This window comes from Lissotriton helveticus, chromosome 6, assembly GCF_964261635.1.
Source record: "Lissotriton helveticus chromosome 6, aLisHel1.1, whole genome shotgun sequence".
NCBI lineage: Eukaryota > Metazoa > Chordata > Amphibia > Caudata > Salamandridae > Lissotriton > Lissotriton helveticus.
This window is the reverse complement of record NC_136067.1, coordinates 1,030,255,733-1,030,283,197: the sequence shown is the minus strand read 5'-3', so window position 1 is coordinate 1,030,283,197 and position 27,465 is coordinate 1,030,255,733. Positions and strand designations below refer to the sequence as shown.

At 45.8% G+C, this 27,465-nt stretch overlaps 1 protein-coding gene across 2 annotated transcripts in view; it reads left to right on the top strand.

Annotated features, from left to right (window-relative positions):
* Positions 1-6,219: 6,219 nt before the first annotated feature.
* The window catches only part of GINM1 (glycosylated integral membrane protein 1), a 320,213-nt gene continuing 298,967 nt past the window's right edge, over positions 6,220-27,465 (top strand). The window contains exon 1 of one of the 2 annotated variants that reach the window (XM_078648658.1): positions 6,220-6,445. In XM_078648658.1, the coding sequence (XP_078504784.1) occupies positions 6,353-6,445 (93 nt within the window). In that variant the 5' untranslated portion in view covers positions 6,220-6,352. The remainder of the gene's footprint in view (positions 6,446-27,465) is intronic. The other variant, XM_078648657.1, reaches the window with a different exon arrangement.

Here is a 27,465-nt window from a genome sequence, read left to right as displayed (position 1 = left end):
CATCAGAAGCCACAGTATGAATAGGTTTACAATAGAACATGCGAAAGATACTGTCATTGGACCAATCTGCCGATCTGAGAATGTCCTCCAACCGGGAGCCAGACCAAAAGGCTATAGAAGCCATGGCTCCCCTGGCCGAATGAGCTCCAAAAATGGAGACATCAATTCCGGCAAGAGACATGACCCAACGAACCCAACGGGCGAGGGAAGGGGAGGAGACAGGGAGATGGGGTTTGCGAAAGGAAATGAGAAGTTGAGAATGAGAGGGCGTTCTGAGATCAGCGGTCCTTTGCTCATACACTTTTAAGCATTGTCCAACACACAGTTTGGGCTGAGCAGGGAAGTAAGGGTAAAACACTGAATCCAAATTAGTTTTAGTGCGTCTGCGTATGTGAAACAGTACACCTGTAGGGGAAAAAAGCGAGTAGAAACATCTAGAGCTTTAACATCAGAAACTCTCTTAATGGAAATCAAACACAGTAACATGGTAAGTTTGGCAGATAACATTTTTAGTGAAAGAACAGAATTGTCAGGCCAATTCGTAAACAATTTAAGAACAACTGTAACATCCCATAAAGAAGTATACTTAGCCAACGGTGGTTTTGCACATCGAACTCCTTTCAATAAACGACAAATGAGAGGGTGAGCACCGACTGGTTTACCATCAACTTGGGAGTGGTTAAGGGAAATAGCTGAACGATAGAGATTTACAGTGCGATAAGCCTTACCTGCGCTTGCCTCAGAAGCGAGGAAATTAATGACAAAATTCAGAGGGGCTGAAATGGGATTGAGGTCCCTTTCCAAACACCAGCTGGCCCAAAGAGACCAGGCGGATTTGTACGCCTTTGAGGTGCCAGGGGCCCAAGCCTGGCAGATAAAGAGCGAAGCCTCTTGTGAAATGAGGACGTTAGAAGGGGAAGGCCGGAAACTTTCCAGGCCGACAAGGTCAGAGTGTTGTCTAGAATGAGACTGTGTCGTTCGCCTTGAGGATTGAGTAGGAGATCCTGGAAGGAGGGAAGAAGGACTGGGAAGTCCACTGCCATTTCTAGAAGGGACGGAAACCAAACCTGTGCCTGCCAGAAAGGAGCTACAAGAACCAGGGACGAAGACTGGCGACGAATTTGAGAAAGAACCCTGTTGATCATCAGAAAGGGGGGAAAGGCGTAATGCAGATGACGAGACCAATCCTGGAGGAAAGCGTCCGTCGCCAAGGCCATAGGGTCCGGACGCCAACTGTAGAACTGGGGCAATTGGGAGGTGAGACGGGACGCGAAAAGGTCGATAGAGAAAGGGCCCCAAAGATGGGAGAGGGAGAGGAAAACGGATGGACAGAGCTTCCAGTCGCTGGAATCTCGAAGGAACCTCGAGTGCCAATCGGCCACAGAATTGAGATCCCCTGGAAGGTACTCCGCTGACAAGGAAAGGTGATGGGCGAGGCAGTATTCCCACAGGCTTTTCGCTAAGTCCGCCAGAGGCTTGGACCTGGTTCCGCCTAAATGGTTGATATAGCAGACCGCAGAAACATTGTCCATGCGTAGGAGGATAGAACAGCAAATCCTGTTCTTTGAAAGGCTTTTGATCGCAAAGGAACCTGCAAGCATCTCTAAACAGTTGATGTGCAGCTTGGACTCCTCGGCGGACCATGAACCTCCAGTCGAGATTGGTCCACATCGGGCGCCCCAACCCGATAGGCTTGCATCGGATTCTAAGACAAGATCTGGGGCCATGGAGAAGATAGTCCGGCCGTTCCACGCATCTAAATGGTCTATCCACCATTGGAGCTCGGTGCGGGATTCGGGATCTAGGGAAACGAGATCCGAATAAGCAAGACCTTGTCTGAGGTGTTTTATCTTCAGACGCTGAAGAGCGCGATAATGGAGAGGACCGGGGAAAATGGCTTGAAAGGAGGAGGATAGGAGACCGACGATCCTCGCCAAGGACCGGAGAGATAAGAGAGAGGACTGAAGAACGGAAACAATTTCCGCTTTGATTTTGGAAACTTTGGAAAGGGGGAGGCGAAGAGACGCCGCTGCAGAGTCCACCAGGAAACCCAAGAATTCCATGGTCTGAGATGGAATGAGAGAGGACTTGTCCGTGTTGATGAGGAAACCCAGGTCGGAAAGGAGAGATTGTGTCAAGAGCAAATCGGAAAGAAGAAGATTCCTGTCGGAGTTCATGAGGAGGATGTCGTCCAAGTAAATTATCAATCTGATGCCAAGGGATCTCAGATAAGCGACCACGGGTTTCAGGAGTTTTGTGAAGCACCATGGCGCGGAAGATAAGCCAAAGGGAAGAGAAGTGAAGCAGTAATTGACACCTGCCCATTGGAATTGGAGAAATTTCCATTGGGATTGATGAATAGGAACCGTGAGGTAAGCGTCCTGAAGGTCCAGGCGGACCATCCAATCGTGTGGGCAAAGGGTGTCTCGTAGGTGTAAAATCGTTTCCATTTTGAAATGACGATAAACCACAAATTGGTTGAACCACTTCAGGTTGATGACAGCGCGGAGTTTCTTGTTTTTCTTTTGAACAAGAAAAATGGAGCTTAGAAAGCCGGAGGAGTCGAATGGAAAAATTTGAACTGCCTGTTTTTGAAGAAGAACCTCGATTTCGGTTGAAATCAGAGAGGCCATGAGAGTGGAAAAAACGAGGGGGGGGGGGAAAGGAAGTTGGAACGGGGGGGAGAGAAATTCGATCAGGTAGCCTTGTACGGTGTTTAAGACCCAGGGATACGAACTGAGAGCACACCATTTTGGAAGAAACAGTTTTAAGCGACCCCCCACAGGAGGGGAAGAAGAAAGGCTTACCTTGTTGTCTGGGGTTGTTGTGACGATAGTTTCCTTGACCTCTGCCTCTGAAGCCACGGCCACGTTGGGGATAGAATTGTGGCTTGTAGTCTTGATTGGCGTGGGACGAACCTCTGGAGCCTTGATTGTAGGGACGGCCAGAAGAGCGGCCCCTGCCTCTGCCGGCCCGTCCAAAAACCCGAGGGGCGAAAACCTTTTTGACAGTTTGTTGGGCTTTATCCAAAGAAGCGAAGGTGGAGACAAATCTGCTGAGGTCACGGACCAAGTTGTCTCCGAACAGGAGACCATTAGCTTTGGGACCAGGATCCATAGGGGGGAGGTTGGAGAGCGTAGGATCCAGCTTGATAAGGAGACCTTTGCGGCGCTCATGGGTAATGGCGGAATTTGCATTGCCTAGGAGACAAAAGGCGCGTTGAGCCCACATGGATATCTCTTCAGCCGAGAGTTCCGAGCCTTCCAAACGTGCGGCCTCCGCCAAATCAAAGATGCGGGCGAGAGGTCCCACGACATCCAGCAACTTGTCTTGACAAGTGGACCAAGCTTTGTCGACCCCTCTGCGAGGGTCCCTGCCAAATTTAGAAAAGAAAGTGAGAAGAGGTTGATCTATGGAAGGGACTAGGGTGATTTTGTCGGGAAGAGCTGGCTTGGGACACTCCGATTTGAGCCTGGATCTCACTGAGGTCTCCAGAGGAAGACGTAATCTGGCCGTAATATATTCTCCAACATGATGGGAAGGGAACCATTCAGTAGAATTTGGATGACGGATAGTGGAGGGATCAAACATGGGAAAACCCTCAGAGTCAAAGACTGGTTCGAAAGAAAAAGAATCTAATTTAGCAGATTTGGAAGGAGGAGAAGAAGGATCAACTGCGTCAAATAAATCAAACAATTTATCAGCGTCATCCATATCGCCATCGTCATCATCATCGTCAGTGTCCATTATGGTGGAAATGACCCGTTTTCTCTTAGGAGACTCTGCGTGTTTATCTTTTTGTTTCCGCTTGCCCTCTGAACCAACAAACCCCTCCTTGGTAGGAGGCCTGGGAGGCACAAAGTCCTCAGTCAAAAGCGAGGAAGACTCGCCAACCAATGACGCAGTTTTTGAGGCACGAGCCTTAGCAGAGTGGTCCACCTTTTTCTTTCTGCTTTCCCCCGCAGAATGGGCCAGTAATTTGGACATGACACTTAACATAGAATTTTCCATATTTTTGGACATGCGCTTCATGGATACTTCGACTGCAGACTCAACAGAGTTATTAATAAATGTGTTCAAATGTTTTTTTAAAATGAAGGGAGTCCTCAACAGGGACTTCCTCTGAGGAACTATCATGCTCCATGTCCAGAAGGGCGCAAAAACGAGCAAAAACGAGCAGGGCAATGGGGAGATACAGAGAGAGGCAGGCGAGGGTTAATACAGCCAGCAGGGGCGTGACCGGAGGCGGGCCGAGCAGCGAGCGTCAGCCGGGACCCAGAGCCGACGAAGGAGTTGTACCAGGAAGCACTGGGGAGTCGAGGACGGTGGAAGCCTCAGAAAAGGGTGAGAGGCGGTCAGGAAAGGGCGCGTGAAGACGCGCGAAGGAAGGGGAAGCAGCGCGAAGGCGCGCGAGCAAGGGAGCGACCAAGGGAGCTCCGAGGGGAGGGGGGGGAGCGCTTGTGTAACGCCAGGAAACACGCTGGAAGCGTGAAAACAGTAGCGCGAAGACGCGCAAAAGGCAAATAATATCAAGCAAAACGGGCACAGAAAGAATATCAAATATATGTCAACAATACTTCAAGAAACAGCTGAGAGCAATGATAAAGGCACTTATCTGACTGCGAGCAGCAAGAAAAGAGGAAGCTGCGCAGTCAGTTAGTGTCTTTATCTGTTAGGTCCTACATCATTGGCTACTGTACTCTCGCGTTTTTTCACATTCCCATGGCCCAGTTCTCCTGGCCCTCTGGGAACTGTAGTTCTTATTGCTTATCTTGGCTGCTATTCTAATAAAGCAAGATTAGAAAGCATAATAGGAGCCTCCGGTCTTGTCATAAAATTCTACTACACACCATATATATCCAATCTACAACACATAATTCAACATTGTACAAAAAAATTCCATGCCGTACAATGCCACAACTAACAATTCCAATCCAACCAACATAATTCCACACCAAACCACATAATACAACTCAACAACACAATTACACAACACACCACATATATCTAATCCACACCCGACAATTCCACTACACAAATCCAATCCATGCCACACCACACAATTCCATGCCACACAATTCACAATTAACTATTTCCAATCCAACACACATAATTCCATACACACCACATACATACATTCCATAACATATAGGTAAAAGGCATTGCCATTAACAATGCCAATAGCTCTAACTCAAACAGATAGGAGACCGATTGCATTTTCAATCCTTGTTTTAAGAAAGGTGGCAATCTAACGTCCAATGTCAAGCAACAGAGGGGCAAGACACACTGCACAAACTAAATTGCAATTTTTTTTTATTTTTATTTTTTAGAGTTTTATATAGCGCGAACTTGAACCGAACTGAATCAGTTATCAGAGCGCTTTACACACCAGTTACGTTACATGAGGACACACTATTTAATTTAAATTAAAAATAATTTAAAAAACGCAGTATCGTACGTTTTCAAAGATTAACGTCTCATTATTTGAAGACAAACAATGTCACGGCTTTTAGTAAAAAGTGTACAGTGTCCATAATAATTAGGCTGCTAAAGAACGAATGGTGACTTTATGAAGCCCACCTTAATGAGCAGGGTTAAAAAAACCTTTAGTTGATCATTTCCCTTAATTTTAGCGAGCCTTGGTCCTGGGAAAGTTGGATGTTGCAAAATGGAGCAAGTTTTATCAGAAGTTTTTATTTGCAACAGTCTTTATGGATCTGCTTGCAACATCCAGGACATAATATTGGCAGTGTGCCGAGCCTCAGATGGGAAGTGAGTCAGAGTCTGGCATGTTAAATTCACCATCTCCCAGACCGGCTGTTTTGGGACGAGAGAGTTTACAGTAGCGTTAGAAATATCACAGTGAAAAGCTGCCTCAGCTGCTGACAGTATTGCTTTGTAAAACGTCATATCTAACCGAAAAAACTTTGTTGGTAATTGTGGAAATGTAAAGAAAATAATAGAATCACACACGTTGGTACAGCTATTCCCTTATATATAGGTTATTAGTAACCAATGTAAGATTGGGAAATATTTTAACGCATCAAATAAACTTCGCGATAAGTCGAAAATATAATTTAGAAAACCGTCATTGTTCTAGCGAAATTCACTTGACAATGACTCTTGTCCTAATGTTCAGGATAAGACGCGTTTTCATCAGTCTATTCCAATATGGCCGCCAACATGCATACTAAACGCAGTGTTTATGCACGCCTACTCTTATTCACTGTTTGGCTTTGGGAATACTTACACCACAGCCAGCAAGGGTCCTGTAACAGTTGGCAGCGGGGGCTGCTCGTTACTAAACGTACGCCCTGGGCTTCTGCATTTGTTTGTTGCTTGCTGGCTGAAGATGGAAGCTACACTGTTTCTCCCTATGCTACTGCTTCTGTGGCGTGTTTTCAGCGCCTCTGCAACAACGGCCCCACCGCCTGCGGACCTTAAGGTATCAGAGAGTGGGGCAGGAAAGAGAGGCAGCGGCAGGTGCAGTGAGTGGGGTATTGTGGAAGGAATCCCCGTAGATTCACAGAGGAGTGGGGTATTGTGGAAGGAATCACCGTATATTCACAGAGGAGTGGCTGCTCGCAGTGGGTTAAAGCAAAATACACCCCCGCCCCAGAATGTGATGCTGGTCCCGAGTCTTTCACGTCTCGCAGATATTCATTGGCTTATGCTGACCTTTGAAGGTTTGAGAGGCTACGTTAGACCCTTGCCTGCTCGTAATTTAGAGGATGGGGTTCTGTAATGAGGGAATAAGAAAGTGCTCAAGGAAAAGATAATTTCCCCAATACCTCCTTCAAAATGTGTAATTGCTAAGCATTGATCTGGGCATAAAACGAACTGAGCTTTCTATTTACAGGGAGTTTATTTTGTGTCTATGTTGGAGAGTGATCAACACTTGTGCGCCTAGGAGGCTGGTTCACCAGGCTATTGGTGGGACCAGCTCATGGCTATTAAAAGGTTAATTGAGCCCAGATGATGAGAATGGCTATCGGGAGTCTATGGCTGGTCTTTGTCCTTAATAGATTTGAAAATTCTTCATTACGAGTGCTAGAATGTTTTCTATTTCTCGTCTCATGTAGTTAGTACTCCTTTCAAAAGAGTGCCAGACCCAGGCCTTAGAACCACTACTCATTTATTTAGTGTTATGCCAACCTGCCAGGGCAGGCTACCATGCAGACCTCCCTTGAACTTGGAAAGGAGGAAACAAGTCCTGAACAAGCAGGTTGTTCACTGATTAGCTTCGGTAATTATGTAATTTCATCTTATCACAACGACATTAGGTCATTTTTTTTTTTTACTGAGGTGCTCCATAAACCAGTTATTTACACTTCAATATTTTACTCTAGACTGCAACATCTTGTTATTTCGTGGGTGAGTTGGAAGGTAAAAATTTAGCGAACATTACAAATGTGCATACTTTTGCTCATAGGAACAAATTTGGAAACATTCGAGCAAAATTGTTTTGCAGATAGAATTGGCATTGTAGAAATAGATCCTGCCCAGTCCTAGTCAGACTCTTGATGTGTCATGATTTGGAATAATAGCTGAGGTACAAGTTTTGCATTGTTTAATATTGTGCATGTAAACAGGATTTACAGTGTCTATTCTCATTTATAAATCACATGATTGTGTCAATCTACCTGTCACTGCAAAGCAGTGAATGTTTGAGACAATTCATTAGTCTACATTTGAAAAAGAACTCATGCATCTATAAACATTTAGTCATACCTGGCATTCAGTATAAAAACAAGCTAAGTAATACCAATGTTGACTTAAGAACCTATGCACATTTGTGAACCCTTCTATATGGAAGTCTTCAAGTTTATAAGGGCTGGCATCAAATGTCAATGTACTGTTTGAGATACATTATAAAAAGTGGGCATTGGACACAAGTGTAGTTTTACACACAGGGATCTCAGAGGTTTGAGTCATTTTATTTATATTATTTATTTATTTATTTATAAAGTTTTATATAGCGCGAACAAGACCCCGAAGGATATTAGAGCGCTTTACAATAGGACGAAGTAAGGGCAGGTTAAGGCAGTGTCTGGGATGCTTGGATTAGGTCTATTTTGGCTCGCAAGTCCCCACCAGACAAGGGTTGAGCTGAGCCTTGTGCTTGCCCACTTCTAACCACAAACACAGGTCTCTCAAGTTTTGAGGATAACAGGATAGAATGGAGTTTAGTAGAACAGGACTGAGGGGAATGTAGAACAAGAACTCGAGCTATTGGTACTGTTTCCATATACTTCCTGTGTATACTGTAGCTATGCATTTATTGCACAAGTAACTCATGCAACTGCTACTGTTCGTTTTATATTTCTCATGTATATTGTGGCTATGTATTGTGCCTACTACATGTTTATATTTACCCAATGTTTAACTCTTGTAACTGTGACTTTGCCATCTATGTAAAGCGCTCCGATACCTTCGGGTCGAGTTTGTGCTATACAAAACTCTATAAATAAATGAATAAAATGAAAAATGATAAAAGTTGCTTGCTTTTTACATAGCTCATCACATATCTATTATTTCTAACCAATGTAAATATAAGTTATCGTTACTGCCTGATTCAATGGTGCTATTTAATAATCTTGTAAAGGAGGAAGGCTGAGCTAGTCTTGCCAGAATTAAAAAACATGTGAACCTGAATAACAAAGCAGACGTCAGGGAAGTGCACTTAACCTACTGAGATATCTTGCGGGATTGTCGACTGATACTTGGGTCGTTGATCCTTTCTTGGCTCGGTAAGGCACTCTCTACTGGGATACACTCCTTAATGGCATGCCAAGCAGCATCAGATGGAGGAGCAAGGCAAAATCACTCACTGCAGGCCTAACCAATCTGTCTCCAGTCTTACAGCTAGGGTCACAATTCTAACCTCCACAGAAATGGTGGACATTATACCACACCATGAATCTCTGCAGGGTGCATCTCAGTAAAAAGGTACTGAAGTGGCCTTTTCTCGAAAGGAGTTCTGGTAATTCCAGGGGCAGGCTTCCGTTACAGGCTGCAGCAAAAAACAAGAGTAGCAATATAGTACAGAAGGTTTTCCAACATGGTAACCTGGTTCAGGACCACCACAAGACACAACCAATTGCCAATCGATGTTTGAGAGTCTGTTTGTAATAAGCATTACATATATATTTGTCATAGTATGTAGATAGGAGTCTGTACATGGATTTCTGCTTCTTTTTATGATATTACACATATGTAAGAATATGTAAATATGATTATTGGGAAGGTACCTCTAAGGGTATAACAATATATTTAGATCTATAAAAAAGTATATGCAGATTTATACACAAGATATATCTGTATGTGTGAAAATGTAAATGTTATTACATGCATGTACATATATTTTAAATATGCGTGTGTGTGTAGGGGTTTATGCTTAGTACCAAAATATTACTAAGTGTAATATGTAAATGTGTGTGTATGCATGTATATACTTAGATTAATGGGAATAGCAGTATACATGTATACAATAATGTTTATAGTAAAAAAAAATAATCTTTCAGCTATACTCGGACTCATCGCAAACCTTTCTTTTTTTTTCACAACAAAATTTTATTGATTTTATAGATCGGGAAGCAAAAACCGCGGACCTCCACAGTCAGGAGAGTCCTGCCACAGTGTTAAGTATACAGAATCAAGATGCAGGCCCAATCAGAAACAACCCCACCCAACCTCCCGCCACCCAACACACCCAAACGAGCCCCCAACCCACCCCTTATCCCTCCCTAACCCCGTGCACGTGTTCATTTCTAGACACCAATAGTCGGTCAAATCTGGTAAAAGAGCAAGTGTCCCCTCAGGCCCACAGCCCGTCCACTGAATCTGTTTCTCCGTCATCTGGTTCCACCGGGGGATCGAGTAACAAACCCCTATATTCCGCCCACCTTTTCCATATCTTGAAATGTTTGCGGGGACACCCTCTTGCTTCAAATACCGGGCGTTCCAAGCCCATGCAGTAATCAATTCCCGCCTTCCAAGCACTCAACGGGGGGGCCCGCTCACTCTTCCACGCCTGCGCCAGGTCTCGTTTGGCAATGACAAGGCCCAACAGCAACAGATGACGCTTGTATATGTTTCCCCCAACACCCTCTAGGACATGGAGCAGGGCCAAGCGAGGAGTCCGGGGAAGGTCCCATCCCAGCACCTCTGACAGACAGCTCCATACACCCCCCCAGAACCGGGACAAACCACCACAGGACCACACAGTATGTAGCAGCGTGCCCATTTCAGCGCCACAACGCAGGCACTCCGGAGACCCAATCATGCTCGCCTTCCACAATCGCTCTCGTGTATAATAGGCCCTGTGTAGATATTTGAACTGTATTAGGCGCAAGCGCACCGCAATAGCAGCACCCCGCGGGGACTCTAGAGCCTCCCTCCAATCATCCTCATCCATCGGGCCAATGTCTCGCTCCCAGGCCTCCCGCAGTTTAAGGAGGGAAGAGGAGCAGTGAGTTACCAAAGTTTGGTATATGCGGGACACTTTCTTATCGCCCAGATCACCCATAAAGACTTTAGCCTCCAGAGGGCTAAACTCCGGCTGCGACTCCAGGCCCACCAAGCTAGGCCCAAGTGCATGGCGGAGCTGAAGATATTTGAAGAATTGGGTATTAGGCATATGATACTCAACACTAAGCTCTTGAAAAGATTTAAGTGCCGTGCCGGATACGACGTGGCCTAGCGATGAGATCCCAATGGAGTCCCAACCTTCAAACCCGGATAACGTGGCCAATGCTGGAAGCTGCCCATTATGCCACAATGGGGTCTCGGCCGTCAGTCTGCCCCACCAACCCATACGGCGCAACACCTGGCGCCATATCGTAAACACCACCTGTGTGGCCCGGGGTAACCGCCGCCGCAGTCCGGCCGAATAGAGAGTGTGCAGAGTGTGGCCTCTCATCAGTTGGTGTTCCAGCGCGTATGCCGGGTCCCCTCTACTTCCATACCACCATTCGTTGAGGACCAGTAGGTGGGAGGCTTGGTAGTAGGACAACACGTCCGACGTCGCAAGCCCACCACAGTAAGTGGACAGAAAACATGTACGCAGTGCCACCCTGGCGGCACCCCCAGCCCACAGGAATCGTCCCAAAGCAGAATTAACCTGCCGAAACCACTGGGGTGCAATCGGGTGCGGGTGATTCTGTAACTGGTACAAGAGGCGCGGGAGCGCAACCATCTTAAATATTGCCGACCTGCCAAAAATAGTAAGGGGCATTCGCGCCCATGTTTTAAGGTCCGACTGGACTTTATCCCAGACCGGCACCACATTCCGCTCCCAGGAGATCGACGCAGATTCCGATAAGAAGACACCCAGATACAGTAGGCCTCCAACCGCCACTTTCAGGGCCGACGCCCAGTGGCCCGCGCGCGCTCCATCACCCAACACCCATAGGGTGGACTTTCGCGGGTTGAGGTACAGACCCGAGACTTCCCCGAAGATGCGCATGATTTCTAACACCCACGGGCCCGACCTATCGAGGTCAGTAAGGAAGAACAGGACATCGTCCGCATACAGCGCAATCCTATCGGTGCATCCCTGGTCCCATCTAAAACCTTGCAGCTGTGCATCAATGCGCACCCAAGAGGCGAGGAGCTCCATCGCTAACGCGGAGAGGTATGGGGAGAGTGGGCAACCCTGACGGGTCCCCCGCCCGATTGGAAACCGCACAGAGACAGCACCCGAGACCCGCACGGCTGCCGTGATGTCGGTGTAGAGCAACCGAACGTATGAGATGAATCGCAAACCTTTCTGACTAATATAAACACTACAACATCCTTCAAACTCTTTCCTTCTCTTATCCAGTCAATCAAACTAAAATGTGCAAATGTTCACTACTGCCAATAACATATCTCATCTTCCTTTTACAACTTCACCTCAAGTAATCTATCTCTATTCAAAACACTAGATTAAATGCATGACATCACAAGAGCACAAACTTACCACAACTACTTACACATGGAAAAAGGAATCGCATATTTGTGATCTTCTACCCATGTACATCTAACCTTGGGTTCCGAAGTAGCGTGCTACCCGCTGCAAAGCGCTTCAGTACCTTGTCAGGGATAGTAAGTGCTACATGAAAAACAATTTACATCTTCAGGCTTAATTTATATCTACAGACTTAACCCCTCCCACGCTCATGACGAGCTCATGACGAGCTCAGCTCGCCACGGCTCTCGCGTGCCCATGACGAGCTGAGCTCGTCATGACCGTTAGAACGCTCGCACGCTGGGGAAATTCCCCTGCTGTGCGAACGCTCTACACAAACGGGTGTGGTCATGACGAGCTCAGCTCGCCATGAGCACACGAGAACCGCTGCCCACGACGAGCCGAGCTCGTCATGAGCACCGGGGCGCTGTGCACGCCCCCCAGCACGGCAGGGGAATGACCCCAGCAGCCAAGGGGTTAAATAATAGAAGTCTAACTTAGTTATAACTAGAGAATGCATGGAAATACACCTTGTTGCACTAAAATGAGGACTGTCTTCATCATTACTGAGCCAGTGTGTTTCCTTGATTCTACCTGCAGATGGTTTGCCTGTATAGAGGAATTGTACTGTTGGCTCAACATGCTTTACCTGCACTAGACCCACTTGTCCTAATTGGTTAAAGGTTTAAGGCCTAGATGGGCTTAGCCCCGCATATCCGGATATGATTTTTCTAAACCTGTCTTATAATCCTAAACCATTTGTCGAGAAAAAAGGAATGGTCCATGCCTGCTCACCTCCCATATGTAATCAAACTTAAAAGGCTGATTTATTTTTTAACACAGAAACCTAAGCACAACCAGCCAATTTCAGATCCTGCTCACTGGACATAAAAGATGATTGCGTTTCTTGACCTTGCACCATTATGAGACTCGCTCTCACTCGTCATCTCATACTGTTGTTAGGTAGAGACCTTTTTAGGCGCTTCCCTCATATGGATGACAGCTGCTGATAAGGGGAAGTGGGAAAAAGAAGGAAGGAAACAGTCCAAAGGAGGGGCAAGTTATGAAGACACTGCAAGCGCAGGGAGGCTGTGCGGCTGGGTGGGGGGTGGGATTTCGATAGGCGCCGATGAGGGAAAATTAAATATTTATTTCATTTTACCCTTGTCATTGTCTGTCGAAATCCCCACACCCTACCCCTCTGCTCTTACCTGCACGAGCTGTGGCTGACTGCAAGGTGATTATTTCATGACTCTTTTTGAAAGAAAATGCTTCAAAACAGACAAGAGTCATGAGCCAGAGGATGAGAGGAATGCCTGACCATCAACCAAGGTATTTGTGTCATCCGCCAAGAGGGGATAACAATGCTGGATGTCTGGCCTTCCAGGAAAGGCAGGTGCGGTCTCAAACAGACTCTCACCCTAAGCAGAATCTGCAGTACCATCTGAGTGTTCATGGCATAGTAGTCCTACGCACTCCTTGGATTCCAGCCATTAAAGGCATGAGAGTAGGAAGGACACAATGATGGAGAGTAGTCTTGTAAAAACATAATTTGTCCTAATTTGTCCAATACAGGCTTGGATCTACAGTCCGCATAAATACACAGCATCTGTAACTCCAATGTAGGGCACTTCATGGCTTACAAAATTCCAGAGCATATTATATTTAACGTCTGGCAAAAGAACGCTTTAGCTGTCTTGCCAAGCGCAAATGTCATTCATCTCCATACAGGGCACTGGCGTATCGCTCATGGTTACACACTATGCTATTGACTTAACATATGACTTTCTTGCACCATAAAGTAGAGCTTACAATATACTATACATGTAGTAATGCTGCACGATGTAGCCTTCTGTAAGTGTAATATATAGGTAGTCACTTCGAATTAAAGGCATATGCATTTGTTAATGCTTGATTTTTTTAGTGCTCCGAAGTGACATCCTGATATGAGCGCTATACAAAAAGAAAAATTGATAATATAAAGGGAAATGTGCAAAGGACAGTTACAAGTTACTTCACCTGTTAATCATGTGCACCATTGCCACTAAATATGGGGCAAAAGGTGGAAAATGATATTATAAAACAAATGGGAGGTTACCTTGTTTGATGTATTAAAAGGGCAGTTGTACAAGGATTAAAACAAATATTCTGTGTTTAATTGCAAAGAATCTCACAAAGGTAAGAGGACTTGCAGTTGCAGCTTCATGTTTCTCTGACTACATTCAGCTGCCCTTTTGCAGATCACTCTAGCATCTGGTCTTTCAGAAAGTTTGGCATTTGAACTGTGTTTTTCAGCTTCCCTACCACCCACTCCTTTTGCACAGTTACCAGGTTACCTATTTATCCTTTATCAGCATTTTACTGGCCAAAGCTGGCTAAGGAATGCAAGGGTCTTTGTCTGTACCTTGGTTCCAACCACGAAGTGTTGATGAGACCTCGGCTCCTTGAGCACTTTCAACCTGGTACCTATGATCATACAATAAACGCTTGTGAAAAGAGAAGTTGCTTCATGCCATATTTCCGATAGTGAGTGGACATATATATATTAAAGGTATAAGTGCACATTACATTTAGATTACCATTTAATATTTTAGGGGGTAATCGCATATATGATTGCCACCTCACCTCATGTCATTAGACCCTCCTATTCCCAGTCCTGTGCATTAAAGTGACACTCTAGTGAAATCTGTGAGTTACAATCTGGATTTGTTTTCATTGACACAGTTCAACTGACAAACTTGATAGCTATTTGTAACAATAAACAGAACGCTCAAGATTGAAATGTAGTTTTTTTGATTACATGAAGGGAAGTGACTACGCTATGTACATGGTTGTTCAGCAATGTAGAGTACGTAGTATGTATGAAGACATGGAGAGGAATTATGCTATGTTTATTGGCAATGGAGTGTGCCCATGGTATGTAGGGATATGTTTAAAGGAGAGACTACCTATAGTATGTATGGGAGAGATTTTCATGGCTTGCACCAGGGCAGAGAGTGAGTTCCCATGGTATCTAAGGAGAAGGGTGAGAATTGTGATGCAGATAGGGAAACGGGAGAGTGTCCATAGTTTTTTGTCAAGTGGGTGAGTACACATGGTGTGTGTGAAGAAAGTAGCAAGGGCCAATGAAAATTGCAGAGGGAGGCGAGAGTGTTCACTCTATCTGGATTGGGGTTTGAGGGAGGGATGTATGAAGCCGCATGTGCTCATGCAAAGCTTTCACTTATATTATAGCAACCTCAACTCATCATTCAGGTAGTCTCTTGGCATTCCGAAATGATCTTTTGCGATACCTTCTTAGGTATTAATAACTAACTACAAATCTACCAATATGTTCACTCATTAATTTGCAAACCCATGCAAATTCTCACAATTCAGTTTGACCGAAGCACAAACAATTAAAAGATACAATACATTCCTCCCTTGTGGTAAATAATCGACTACACCATATTCTGCTAGCTACAAATGCTTGTCTGGGACTGGACCTGAATAATAATCAGCTATACATTCTCTAAATTTTGAAGCTGAGTATTGTAACGCCCTCCTGCTGTTTAAACAATTACGTTCATGTTGCAAGGCTTCTGAATCCATGTGCTGCCTTTAAATAGTAATGTAATAACTAGAAATACATGCCCTTTGCATGTCTGGCATAGATTTTCAGGCATACCAAGGACATGCATTTCTATCGATTACCGCACTACTTAATGTTACCATATGGATCCAGAAGACTTGTACGATGAACATGATAACAAAAATCTACCTTACTCTGTTTCTAAAGCCTTCAGATGAAACAGCCTACACAGTTCTTTTAACATAGGGAATTTTAATCAGAGCTCAATCATGTATGTCTTTATTAATTAATTACCTGGGCAGGTTCACCTTTATTTTGATACTTTGTGTAAGGAATCCATTTATTTTGTGAGCCGCTAAACATTTTGGTTTCTCATTTTTACGTGTTAGTCGTGTGGCATACAACTGTCTCATTCTTCAAGTGCTAGGCTAAAATTGATGCTCCTCCATTCTCATGTGCAGGGCAGATTTATAACTAGAATTTAGCCTCCTGCTGAACAGGCTGTAGCTAGGGACATGAGGCCATTGGGCCCAGTTTTGAAAGCTTTCTTTGTGCAAGTAGATTAATCCTTGAGTTTTCAGGAGTAAAACTCATAGGGGATAAAATGTGAATTGTGCACATCTTGTATTGCGGAAAGTACACAGATGTAATGTGCAGTAGATGGAACTTGCTGTTATTGTACACCAGTGTTTCACTTTACCAAATTCACTCTTAATTTTTCTCTATCTGGAAAATGTACTTCATTGCGTGGCCTCTAGATAGGCAAACGTCAGCCTAAAACACATTCTCCAAGTTACTACTGCACATACATTATCCCTAACAATGAATTGATAAAATTCATAACTTCCAGACTGTGGCAGCAATTCTTATGTAAATATTTGCTTTTGTGTGTTGTACATTTAAAAGGACAAATGTGCTATTAATTATGGGAGGTTAAGCATTAAATAGTACATTTACAAAATATTACAACCAGGTAACTGAAACTGCACAGGCCACTGTGAATATACAAAGCGATACAAAAGGGGATGATGGACGGAGCGTTTGAACAAATCAAACACTCACCCCCAGTCAACTGATCTGGGTTTAATCCATCACCATTCTTTAGTTCACTCAGCCACCCCAGTTCAGACATGGCTATATGCAAATCAGTCTGACCCTGTGCCTTATGGGAACAGTCCAGCCCGAACTGCCAAGCCATGTCTTCCTTGGACCGGAAACAAGCATCCTGGGACCGGTTTCGGATTCATAATCCTCATCAGCCAGGCTATCTTGAATCCAGTGGCCAAGTGAACAAGGGACTCACGTCTGAGCATACCCTGCCACACTTAGGGCGAACAAAGCGATACAGGGTATGCTCAGACGTGAGTCCCTTGCTCACTTTGCCACTGGATTCAAGCAAGCCGGGCTGAAGACGGCTGTAATGCCAGAAACCGGTCCTCGGAAGCTTGTTTCCAGTCCAGGGAAGGCATGACTTGGCAGTTCGGGCTGGAGTGTTCCCATGAGGCACAGGGTCAGACTGATTTGCATATAGCCATGTCTGAAATGGGGTGGCTGAGTGGGCTAAAGAATGGTGATGGATTAAACCCAGATCATTTGACTGGGGGTGAGTGTTTGATTTGCTCAAACGCTCCGTCCATCATCCCCTTTTGTATCGCTTTGTTCGCCTTAAGTGTGGCAGGGTATGCTCAGACGTGAGTCCCTTGCTCACTTGGCCACTGGATTCAAGATAGCCTGGCTGATGAGGATTATGAATCCGAAACCGGTCCCAGGATGCTTCTTTCCGGTCCATGGAAGACATGGCTTGGCAGTTCGGGCTGGACTGTTCCCATGAGGCACAGGGTCAGACAGATTTGCATATAGCCATGTCTGAAATGGGGTGGCTGAGTGGGCTAAAGAATGGTGATGGATTAAACCCAGATCATTTGACTGGGGGTGAGTGTTTGATTTGCTCAAACGTTCCGTCCATCATCCCCTTTTGTATCGCACTGTGAATATACATTCAGCTTTCTATACTACGTTTGTGTTTCTTGAAAGTTATTAACAGATTCTAATGTGATTGAAACAATCAGAATACTGTTCTGGAAAGCCCCCATGTAATTCTCCCCTTAGAAGTCGGTCCAGGAAAGACAGTTGACAATAACTAAGCAGGTAAGAGCCCGTGTTCCGTCTAGTGGCCATCTAGGCTTGCTGTCTCAACACCCAGGAGAAAGACCCTACCTTTCTGCCTTACCACTCGGGACTTTTTTTTGGTGAAAAGTCTAGGGACATCTTATGATTGATTACCTTTTGGTAATGAAGTGCGCCAAAAGGAATACTTTATTTAGCTATTAATTGACTTTCTGGGACTCAGTGTGCTTTACAGCAGTTCTAGAACCAGAATACTCAACTAATTCTTAAGAACACAAGTATTTTCTCCTGTATTTGAAGCCAGCGAGGGACGTACATATGGAGTATCGAAGATAGGTAAATGTGTAAATGTATATTCTGCTTTGTCCTGCTTGTCCACTGTGGAAGACTCGCGTCTGGATATCCTGAGTGAATCAATACTCGTCAAGCCCAACCTGTTAAAGCTGAACACGTCGGTTTGTTCTAAACTATTTAGTTAGGATAGAGGGCGGCTAGGGGACACTATGATCACATTTGAGAATATGAGAAACAACAGGGATAAGGAAGCTGATGATTTATTTAACAATAGAACTGAAAGTACAGCATCCAGTTTTTACGACCCCAGGGGCAACTGCTAGAAAAAATGAAGGACTCAGAGAAAAGTTTGTACGCCTGGAAAGATTCCGCAGGAATGAAGCGTCCAAATGGTGAGACGGGGCCTCCCTAAGGCAATACATTAAAGTCCAACAAATACCTAGGGGGCATAAATCACAAATCATACCAACCTTTGATGATTTAGACATAGATTTGTTGGTAGCCTGGGAACAGGAACTTACCGACAACTCAAATAAAGTGAGAATTCTGATAGAAAATTGTGACAGAAAAACAGCCAAACTGCAGTCAGAAATAGAAACATTAGAAATAGAAATCAAATCCCTTAATCTCCCAGAAGCAACTGTGAAGAATTGCAACATCTTAGATGATATCATGAAACGCCATCTGTCTGAAATTAAGATGCGCAAGACTTAAAAACTTAAAAGAGATGAGGTGGACTACCAAAATGGTAAAATGTTCACCTTTGCCCAAAAAAATACGATCATTTGGTCACAAAAGATGACAGTACAACCCCAAAAACTGCAGCCTCTATTAGTTCCAGTACTACCTCACTGGACACACCTGTCACTAGTGGGTCTGAGCGGGGAGAGGGTTCCACAGACACAACAGGTGATGAGAATCGTTTTTTAAAGGAGTTTTTAAGAATAAAAAGAGTCAACAGGGAACAGAATCGCCGCCCTATAGTAAGCCCAAGACAAGGAGAGGGAAAAGAGGGGGCAACAGGAGAGGAGAAACAAGGCATGAGAACGAGGTCATGGAACAAGAGAAAGTAGATGATGTGAATATTATCAATCTATCAGGTAGAACCCTGTCTAGCGATGCTATGTCTTTTCTGAAAAAAGGTTTGAGTTTTTGTCACAGGAATAATGGCAAAGTTGTTGACTTGAAATTGGATTTGTTTAAATTCATGAGAAAAATTAAGATCAAAAAACATATCATGATGTATAATGAAGTAAACAAAGGTACGAATGTTGAGCATCAAACACACGTTCTGAGTTGAAATCATTATCCAAGAGATTTTAGATTCTAGATTACTACTCTCTCTTACTGATTGCAAAGATGAGATAATTACTGTTGATATTATTATGCAGGATCTGAATGTGATCAGTAATGAACAGATAGCGAGTGGTTTGAATAATAAATCTAAATGGTGACCCACCCTACACACAGGCAACAACATTGACATCTTCCATAAACTTGTACTTAACGACTTGGACAGACATGACTCTAGGAAACATCAACTACGAATAGTGAGTGACAACCTCACACGGGGGGAGAGACTCTCGCTTAAGGAAATAAGAAATGACGAAAGTATAACTATTAAGGAGGCGGACAAAGGGGGAAATATTGTTATCATGACTAGCACAGACTATGAGAACCAGATCCTCTTACAACTAGGGGATTAGGAATGCTACAAACCCCTAACCACCAATCCAATTGGGAAACTGAGTGACCACATTAATAGACACCTCAAACAATGGCATGGAATGGGCTTATTGGATGAAGAGGAATACAGCTATCTTAGGGTTGATAGACCGAAATACCCTTGCATCTATACACTCCCGAAGGTCCATAAAAACCTACCTTTTCCACCAGGGAGGCCCATAATATCAGGGATCGAGGGACCAACCGAAAAATTGTCAGAGTATGTAGACATTTTCCTGAAACTGTTAGTAGGTAATTTACCATCTTTTATACGGGATACAAAACACGTTCTGGGACTCCTCTCTGACATCACTTGGGACAAAGACATGACACTGGTGACTTTGGACGTGACCGCCCTTTATACTAGCATTAAAAGGGAATGTGGACTGACAGCAATCAGGAAGACACTTAGCACACGATCAGCAAGCACTTGGGAACACACAGAGATGATAATCTCGATGATAGAATTGATTCTCGACAACAATGGGTTTTTGTTTAAAGACAGATGGTTTAGACAGAAACAGGGTGTGGCCATGGATTCCAGGTTCTCGCCCTCATATGCCAACCTGTTCATGGGTTGGCTCGAGGAGCGGTGGATTTGGGGCCCAGAGGGCACAAGATGGTCTGACTCCATTTCATTCTGGGGCAGATACATCGATGACTGCCTGATGGTCTGGACAGGAAACACGGCAAAACGAATAGACTTTGTCAAACACCTCAATAACAACACTTCTAACATCAGATTCACGTATGAATTTAGCAAAGAGAAGCTAACCTTTCTTGACATAGAACTATATGTCAAAAATGACCAAATTCATAGCAGACTTTATCAAAAGAACACATCAAGCAATGCTGTCTTGCACGCATCAAGCACCCACCCCAAACACCAAATAAACGCAATTCCCTTTAGGGAATATGTACGAGCAAGATGCAATTGCAGCTCGGAACTTGATTTCAAAGCATGTACTGACGCAATGACACAACGCTTCAGACACCGGGTCTATGACAAAAGCACTCTAGACAAGGTACTGAGAAGAATAGAAAACAAGCATTGGAAATGCAATAGGTCTCGCATTAGGAAAGTTTGAGCAATTGGTATTGTAAATGACACTTTTTTATTTATGTGTTGGTTTTGAAAATAGCAAAATTAATAGCTTTGTCAGTTACAATGTCAATAGTTTTAACTTTCGCAAATGTCACACCTATAGCATTTGTAATGCAATGTGTGTTGTATTTACTGGACTTAGATGGATTGATATTACAAATAACAATGGCTTTTAATTTTGTAAATAATGTGGTGGTGGTGGATGTGGTGGAGGATGTGGTGGTGGATGTCATGGTGGAGGTGATGGTGGATGTGGTGGTGGATGTGGTGGTGGATGCGGTGGATGTGGTGGTGGTGGATGCGGTGGATGTGGTGATGGTGGAGGTGGTGGTGGTGGTGGATGCAGTGGTGGTGGATGGGGTGGTGGTGGATGTAGTGGTGGGTGTGGTGGATGTGGTGGGGGTGGGTGTGGTGGATGTGGTGGTGGATGTGGTGGTGGATGTGGTGGTGGATGTGGCGGTGGATGTGGCGGTGGATGTGGCGGTGGATGTGGCGGTGGATGTGGTGGTGGATGTGGAGGTGGAGGTGATGGTGGATGTGGTGGTGGTGGTGGATGCGGTGGATGTGGTGGTGGTGGATGTGGTGGTGGAGGTGGAGGTGATGGTGGATGTGGTGGTGGTGGATGTGGTGGTGGATGTGGATGTGGTGGTGGATGTGGTGGTGGATGTGGTGGTGGATTTGGTGGTGGATGTGGTGGTGGATGCGGTGGTGGTGCATGTGGTGGATGTGGTGGTGGTGGATGTGGTGGTGGATGTGGCGGTGGATGTCATGGTGGATGTGGAGGTGATGATGGATGTGGTGGTGGTGGATGCGGTGGATGTGGCGGTGGTGGATGCGGTGGTGGTGGTGGTGGATGCGGTGGTGGATGCGGTGGTGGATGTGTTGGATGTGGTGGTGGATGTGGTGGATGTGGTGGTGGTGGATGTGGTGGTGGTGGATGTGGTGGTGGTGGATGTGGTGGTGGATGTGGTGGTGAAAGCAAAATGCGTGCAGAGAACATGTAAGAGTGATGGAGGCTGAACAGGAAGTAAGACTGTGCACATAGAGCATATGTAGGCATGGAGGCAGTAGAGGAAGAGTGAGGCTGTGTTTTGAAAGCAAAATACGTGCAGAGAACATGTAAGAGTGATGGAGGCTGAACAGGAAGTAAGACTGTGCACATAGAGCATATGGAGGCAGTAGAGGAAGTGAGGCTGTGTTGAAGGCAAAATGCACGCAGAGAACACCTAGGAGGGATGGAAGCTGAACATGGAGCAAGACTGTCTACATTGAGCGCATGAGGGGGGTAAGCAGTACACAAACAGTGGGCTGTGCGTTGAAAGCAAACTGCGTAGACCTAGGAAAGATGAAGGCTGAACATGGAGCAAGACTGTCTGCAAAGAGCACATGAAGACATGGAGGTAGTGCAGGAAGGGTGAGTGTGTGTGCAGAGAGTACATGGGGGGTATAAGCTGAACATGAACAGTGAGCCTGTGTGTACGAGTAGGCAAATGCATAAGTCAAAATGCGTGGTGAAAAAACGTGAAAGATATGGGGTCTGAACACGGAGTAAGGCTGTGTGCCCAGAGCGCATGTGGGCATGCAGGCAGTACACAACGAGTGAGGCTGTGTGTACAGAGCACATGGGGGTATGGGGGCTGACAGGAAGAGTGAGGCTGTGTGCATGAGAGGCCAACTGTATGCAGAAAACACCTGGAATAAATAAAGGCAGGACAGGGAGTCAGGCTGTGTGCAGGGAATGTATGGAGACAGTACAAGAAGAGTTAGGCTTCGTGCACAAACCACATGATGGCCTGGGGTGTACACGAAGACCGAAGCTATGTGCATAGAACAGACTGTCAGGGAGGAGGCTGAACTTGATCAGTGATCCTTAATGGAGAGCGATGCCATTAAACACATGTTGATAAAGCAGACAACAGTAGGATAATGCGCCTAATAAAAAGTAATGTAGAGGGATGTTATTCCCAAAATATAATAAACACTGGCAGTGACAGTAAAATGTAGCACGCCCCTTAAAATAACTAGAAGCACAGAAGAAAAGGGAAGTATGGCAGAGGAAGAGTGGAATGCTGATGTAAGAGTGGCATAGACTGAAAATAAAGAATAAAAAAATACGTGCTCTTTGGTGAGGGGGAGGGAGTTAAAGCACAGCAGGACTGTTCATGCACAAAAAAAGACAGTGCTGAAAGTAGGAATAACAAGCATCTCAGGGAAGGACAGAGAGGTGACAGGCAGAGGCCACGCGCGGCGGATATCAAAGGAAGGGTGGGAGGGGAAAAGAAGACGGAGGGCTTTGCTGTGGGGAGGCGGAGCAGGGAGAGCGGCGAGTGTGAAGCAGCAGGGGCCTATGAAGTGAAGCTAAGCTTCACTTCAAAGGAGTGGGAGGAGTGCTGCTGGGGAACAGATGGCGATTTGATGATGTGCACGCGTATTTTAGGTCAATGCGCTCGCGCATTGACTTAAAAGCGCACGGGCACAGCATCAAATCGCCAGTCTAGGAAAACCTTGTTTAAGCCCCTATAGTCTCGCTCAATGCGCATGCGCATTGAGAGGCGAGACCTAAAAAAGGAAACATGTAGTCTTCACAGGAGCATCATTGGTAGGTTGGTTCACGGATCCATCCACCACATTTATCAAACACAAAATCCACGCACCACCCTACCCCACATCAATTTTCCCCTCCGCCTACACAGGACATACCTCCACCCCTCAAGTTTTTGTTTATCCTCCCACCATCAACTGTGTCCCTTCCTCTTGTCCATTGAGTCACTCCTGCGTTTGTCCAGATAGCCAACATTCCGACCACTCGAGGCATCCCACCCTCCATTTGTCTGTCTTGCTTTCTTGCGCATTACTGTATCCCCCCCCGTTCCCTGCTGCCCACTCTCACGCCTTTCGACCATCTTTTATTTTTTTTATTTATGCATTTTTATATAGCGCGGACTTTACCTGAAGGCGTCCGAGCGCTTCACAATAGGAACAGAAATGAAACATAATGAGAAACATTACACAAGAACAGATTACAAAAGCATACGTTACGTTACATAAGGTAATAGTGACAATTGTGAGCAAACAAAATACATGAGGTAGTAAAAATTGTGAGCAACCAAAAATACATGAGGTAGTAAGAAGTGCACAAGAGGAAAAAGTGACAAGTGTGCAGTTACAAGAGAAAACAAAGTATAATTTGAGGTATAATACTGCAATAAGAGCTAGACACTCAGGCACAATAACAAGCGTTACGTAGGGAAAGGTGGCACTTGTGCAAGTATGAAAGGTAAAAACATGTGAGAGGTAGCAAACCGTGTGTTACAAGGGCAAAGTGGTGTGTGCATGTTACAAAAGGGCACCAAACACAATTACATGGAAAATACTGCAAAAAGGCAGACACTCCAACCACAAGAACACACTGGGAAGGCACTTCCATGGTCATGGAAAGTAGAAATTATCAGTAGTGGGAAGTCTTCCTCACAAATAGCAAGAGGACGTGAATTACTTTTGGAGGTGTCTCTGGAGGAGGAGAACTTTGAGGTCCCTTTTGAAGGCCTGGGAGGAGGCGGTGGTCCGGAGCTGAGGCTCTGCACTCCTCCCTCGCGCTATCCGTCCACGAGCGCCCACTCCCACCCTTCACCTTGGCACAACACTCCATTCTCCCAGCAGCCCTCCCACAACTAACCTGGACACGCACCTCCATAGTTTAACCAGCCCTCGCATCTTCTCTGTGCCGGCTGCACGCCACCCAGCACGCACTTCGGTACCACGCGCCGCCGCCATCCACCTCACATCGCTACGTCGGCGGTCCGGGCGGTAAAAACTGCGGTCACTCTAATGGCCAGGTCTAGGTAGCGGCCTGACACTAGAATGGGCCCCAGTTAGTGACATACTTCGCCGGGTAAAGGATATTGTGCCTCTCCCCCCACTCCTACACACACAAAACTTGTCCCCAGGTGCACTAATTTATGGTAGATTAAAAAATCTCCCTTGCTCTCCCCCCCCCCCCCCACATACATACACCTCTCACTACAGACTCCTGCCTACCGTCTTTTGCCGGAGGGTGTGTTCCTGAATCTCTTTTTGCCAGCCTGAGAGGGGTTACTGTTCGCCGGACCCGCTCCGCGGGTCCCGCTTCACCTGGGCATCTGCTGCGTGTTGTGTGCGAGGCGTGCAGGGCTGCGAGCGTGACGCGGGGGACTCCAGCTACCAGGAGTCCCCGCGAGGCCAATTACCATCACCTGGCCCGCTCTCCCTGCAAGGCACGCCCACAGCACTCTGGACTGTTGAAAACCTGTCCTTCCCTTGGAGCGGGTGAGACTCCTGCCTACCGTCTTTCCCGGAGGGTGTGTTCCTGAATCTCTTTTTGCCAGCCTGAGAGGGGTTACTGTTCGCCAGACCCGCTCCGCGGGTCCCGCTTCACCTGGGCATCTGCTGCGTGTTGTGTGTGAGGCATGCAGGGCTGCGAGCGTGACGCGGGGAATTCCAGCTACCAGGAGTCCCCGCGAGGCCAATTACCATCACCTGGCCCGCTCTCCCTGCAAGGCACGCCCACAGCACACCTGTATATAAACGTAGCATTCACCCACGCGCGCGGGACTTAGACCGGGGCTAAGACCGGGGCTAAGACCGGGGCTAAGACCGGGGCTAAGACCGGGGCTAAGACCGGGGCTAAGACCGGGGCTAAGACCGGGGCTAAGACCGGGGCTAAGACCGGGGCTAAGACCGGGGCTAAGACCGGGGCTAAGACCGGGCTAAGACCGGGCCGTTTGAGGACCTGAGAGACTGGACTGGGCCTTACCACTTTTGTCATTCTACAGCCATTGGGATTCCTTGTCTACATTTCTCACTATAACTCTCGTCCAACTAGTCCCTATTAAAATCATGTGCACGCGGGTAAGTCGTAGCAAGACTGCAAAGGGTGGTAAGATGCTTAATGGGACTCTAGATGATTTCATAACTAGAACGAACACTGCTATAGATAATGAAATCACCAAAATGCAGAAACGAGTTTCCTTAGATCTAGAGGAAGCTAGAAGACTGTCACAAAATTTTGCTATGTCTAAAAAATCTTCCTTAGGCCATATAGCAACTGCAAAAACTCCTGAGCAACCACTCAACCTACGGCTCATTTCTACGCAGGCTGATGTGCACTACACTTCACTTCCATTACCTGTGGTAGTTTCTACTACAGGCCCCATCCTACCATGCTCTAGCCATAACCTCCCTCTGATTGCTGCCGATTCGGACTTGGGCACGCTCATTGAAACTACTTCACCCACTATTGAGGCACATGGCAATTCTTTGGGTTCCAATAGTAAGGGTTTATTGCAGAAAAGAAAACGCAAGTTTAGATCCGCCTACCTACGGAAGAGGGCCAAAATCGCCAGGACATACTGTTCTATTGACAGAAACTTGCCCACAGAAAGAGAAATAGAAAGGTCCACAGCCCCAGAGCAGGAGCTCCCTAGTGCAGATGTCAACCGCCCATCTTGCGACATTACGAACATAGATACCACAGAAGAGGCTAATGGGTCACAACTATGTGAGACCGAGGGAAGAGATGAGGAATTCCTAAATATAGTATGGACAACTCTAAAAAAGCTTTTAACTCCTCTGGATCTTAGACTCGCACGTATTGAAAACCATCTTCTAGAGGTAGAAAAAAGTATCTTAACCCTAGCAAGTCTTAGTCTTCAAGCTAATAAAGTTAGTACCCCATTAGAAGCTCAATTAATCACCCCAACTTCTATCACTACTACACCAGCACCGCCCCCCAATAGGCCAATACCCAAACCACGTACGAAGGGTTGTGAATATAAAACTCCACAAACTCCACCAAAGCTAGCAAAACCCCTCCTGCAGCAACCGACTATAACACATAAGGAAGGCTATGCTCCAAGGTTGAACGCTAGGAAGGCCCAGCGTCCTATCTCACAGGGCCCTCAAAACAATGTCAACTTTCGTGGTGGATATATAGATCTCCCCCCAGATGCAAAGCCCTATGTGGCGGTGATAACTGGCGTTCCTGAAATAGGGAGTCACTACCAGGAAAACTATCAATCCCTCAGAAATAAGGTCATCCATTGGTTGAACACTAACAGGCAGATTCCCAACCACATGAGAAGTAAAATACTTATGGTGCGTAGAGTCCCTTGGATAGGACCTTCACCCAAATCCATCTCAGGCGACTGCATTGTGATCTCATTCGAGGATCCACAAACGGCCCAACACATATGTTCATGGAATATAGGGGGAGAGAATCCTTCCATTTCAGTGAGACCATTAACATTTTTCTATCCTCCCCGGCCTAATCCAAACCATGGGGGTGACTGGTCATTAGTTCGATATTCGGCCCGCGGAGGGATGAGAGAAGGTTGGAAAGGCCCAAATAACAGGAATAACATGTGGCACGGGGCACCCACCTTTAATAGGTTTGGTTGTCTAGAAGATGTAGATTGACTCCCCCTGCCTCAGGGTGTCCTACCCGATGCTAAGTTCAAAATGCACCCACCGATAAATGAGAACAGGATCTTAGATAATAATCTTAGCGAGGGCAGCCCACCCAGGGGAATACTAAAAGATCTTGACAGTCCAATAACTAGTGCTATAGATCCTTCCTCTGTTGTAACACACTCTGTAGGCCATTCAGATTTGGATATTGTAGTTGACCTGGGGATGCCGAACAACCTTACCCATAAG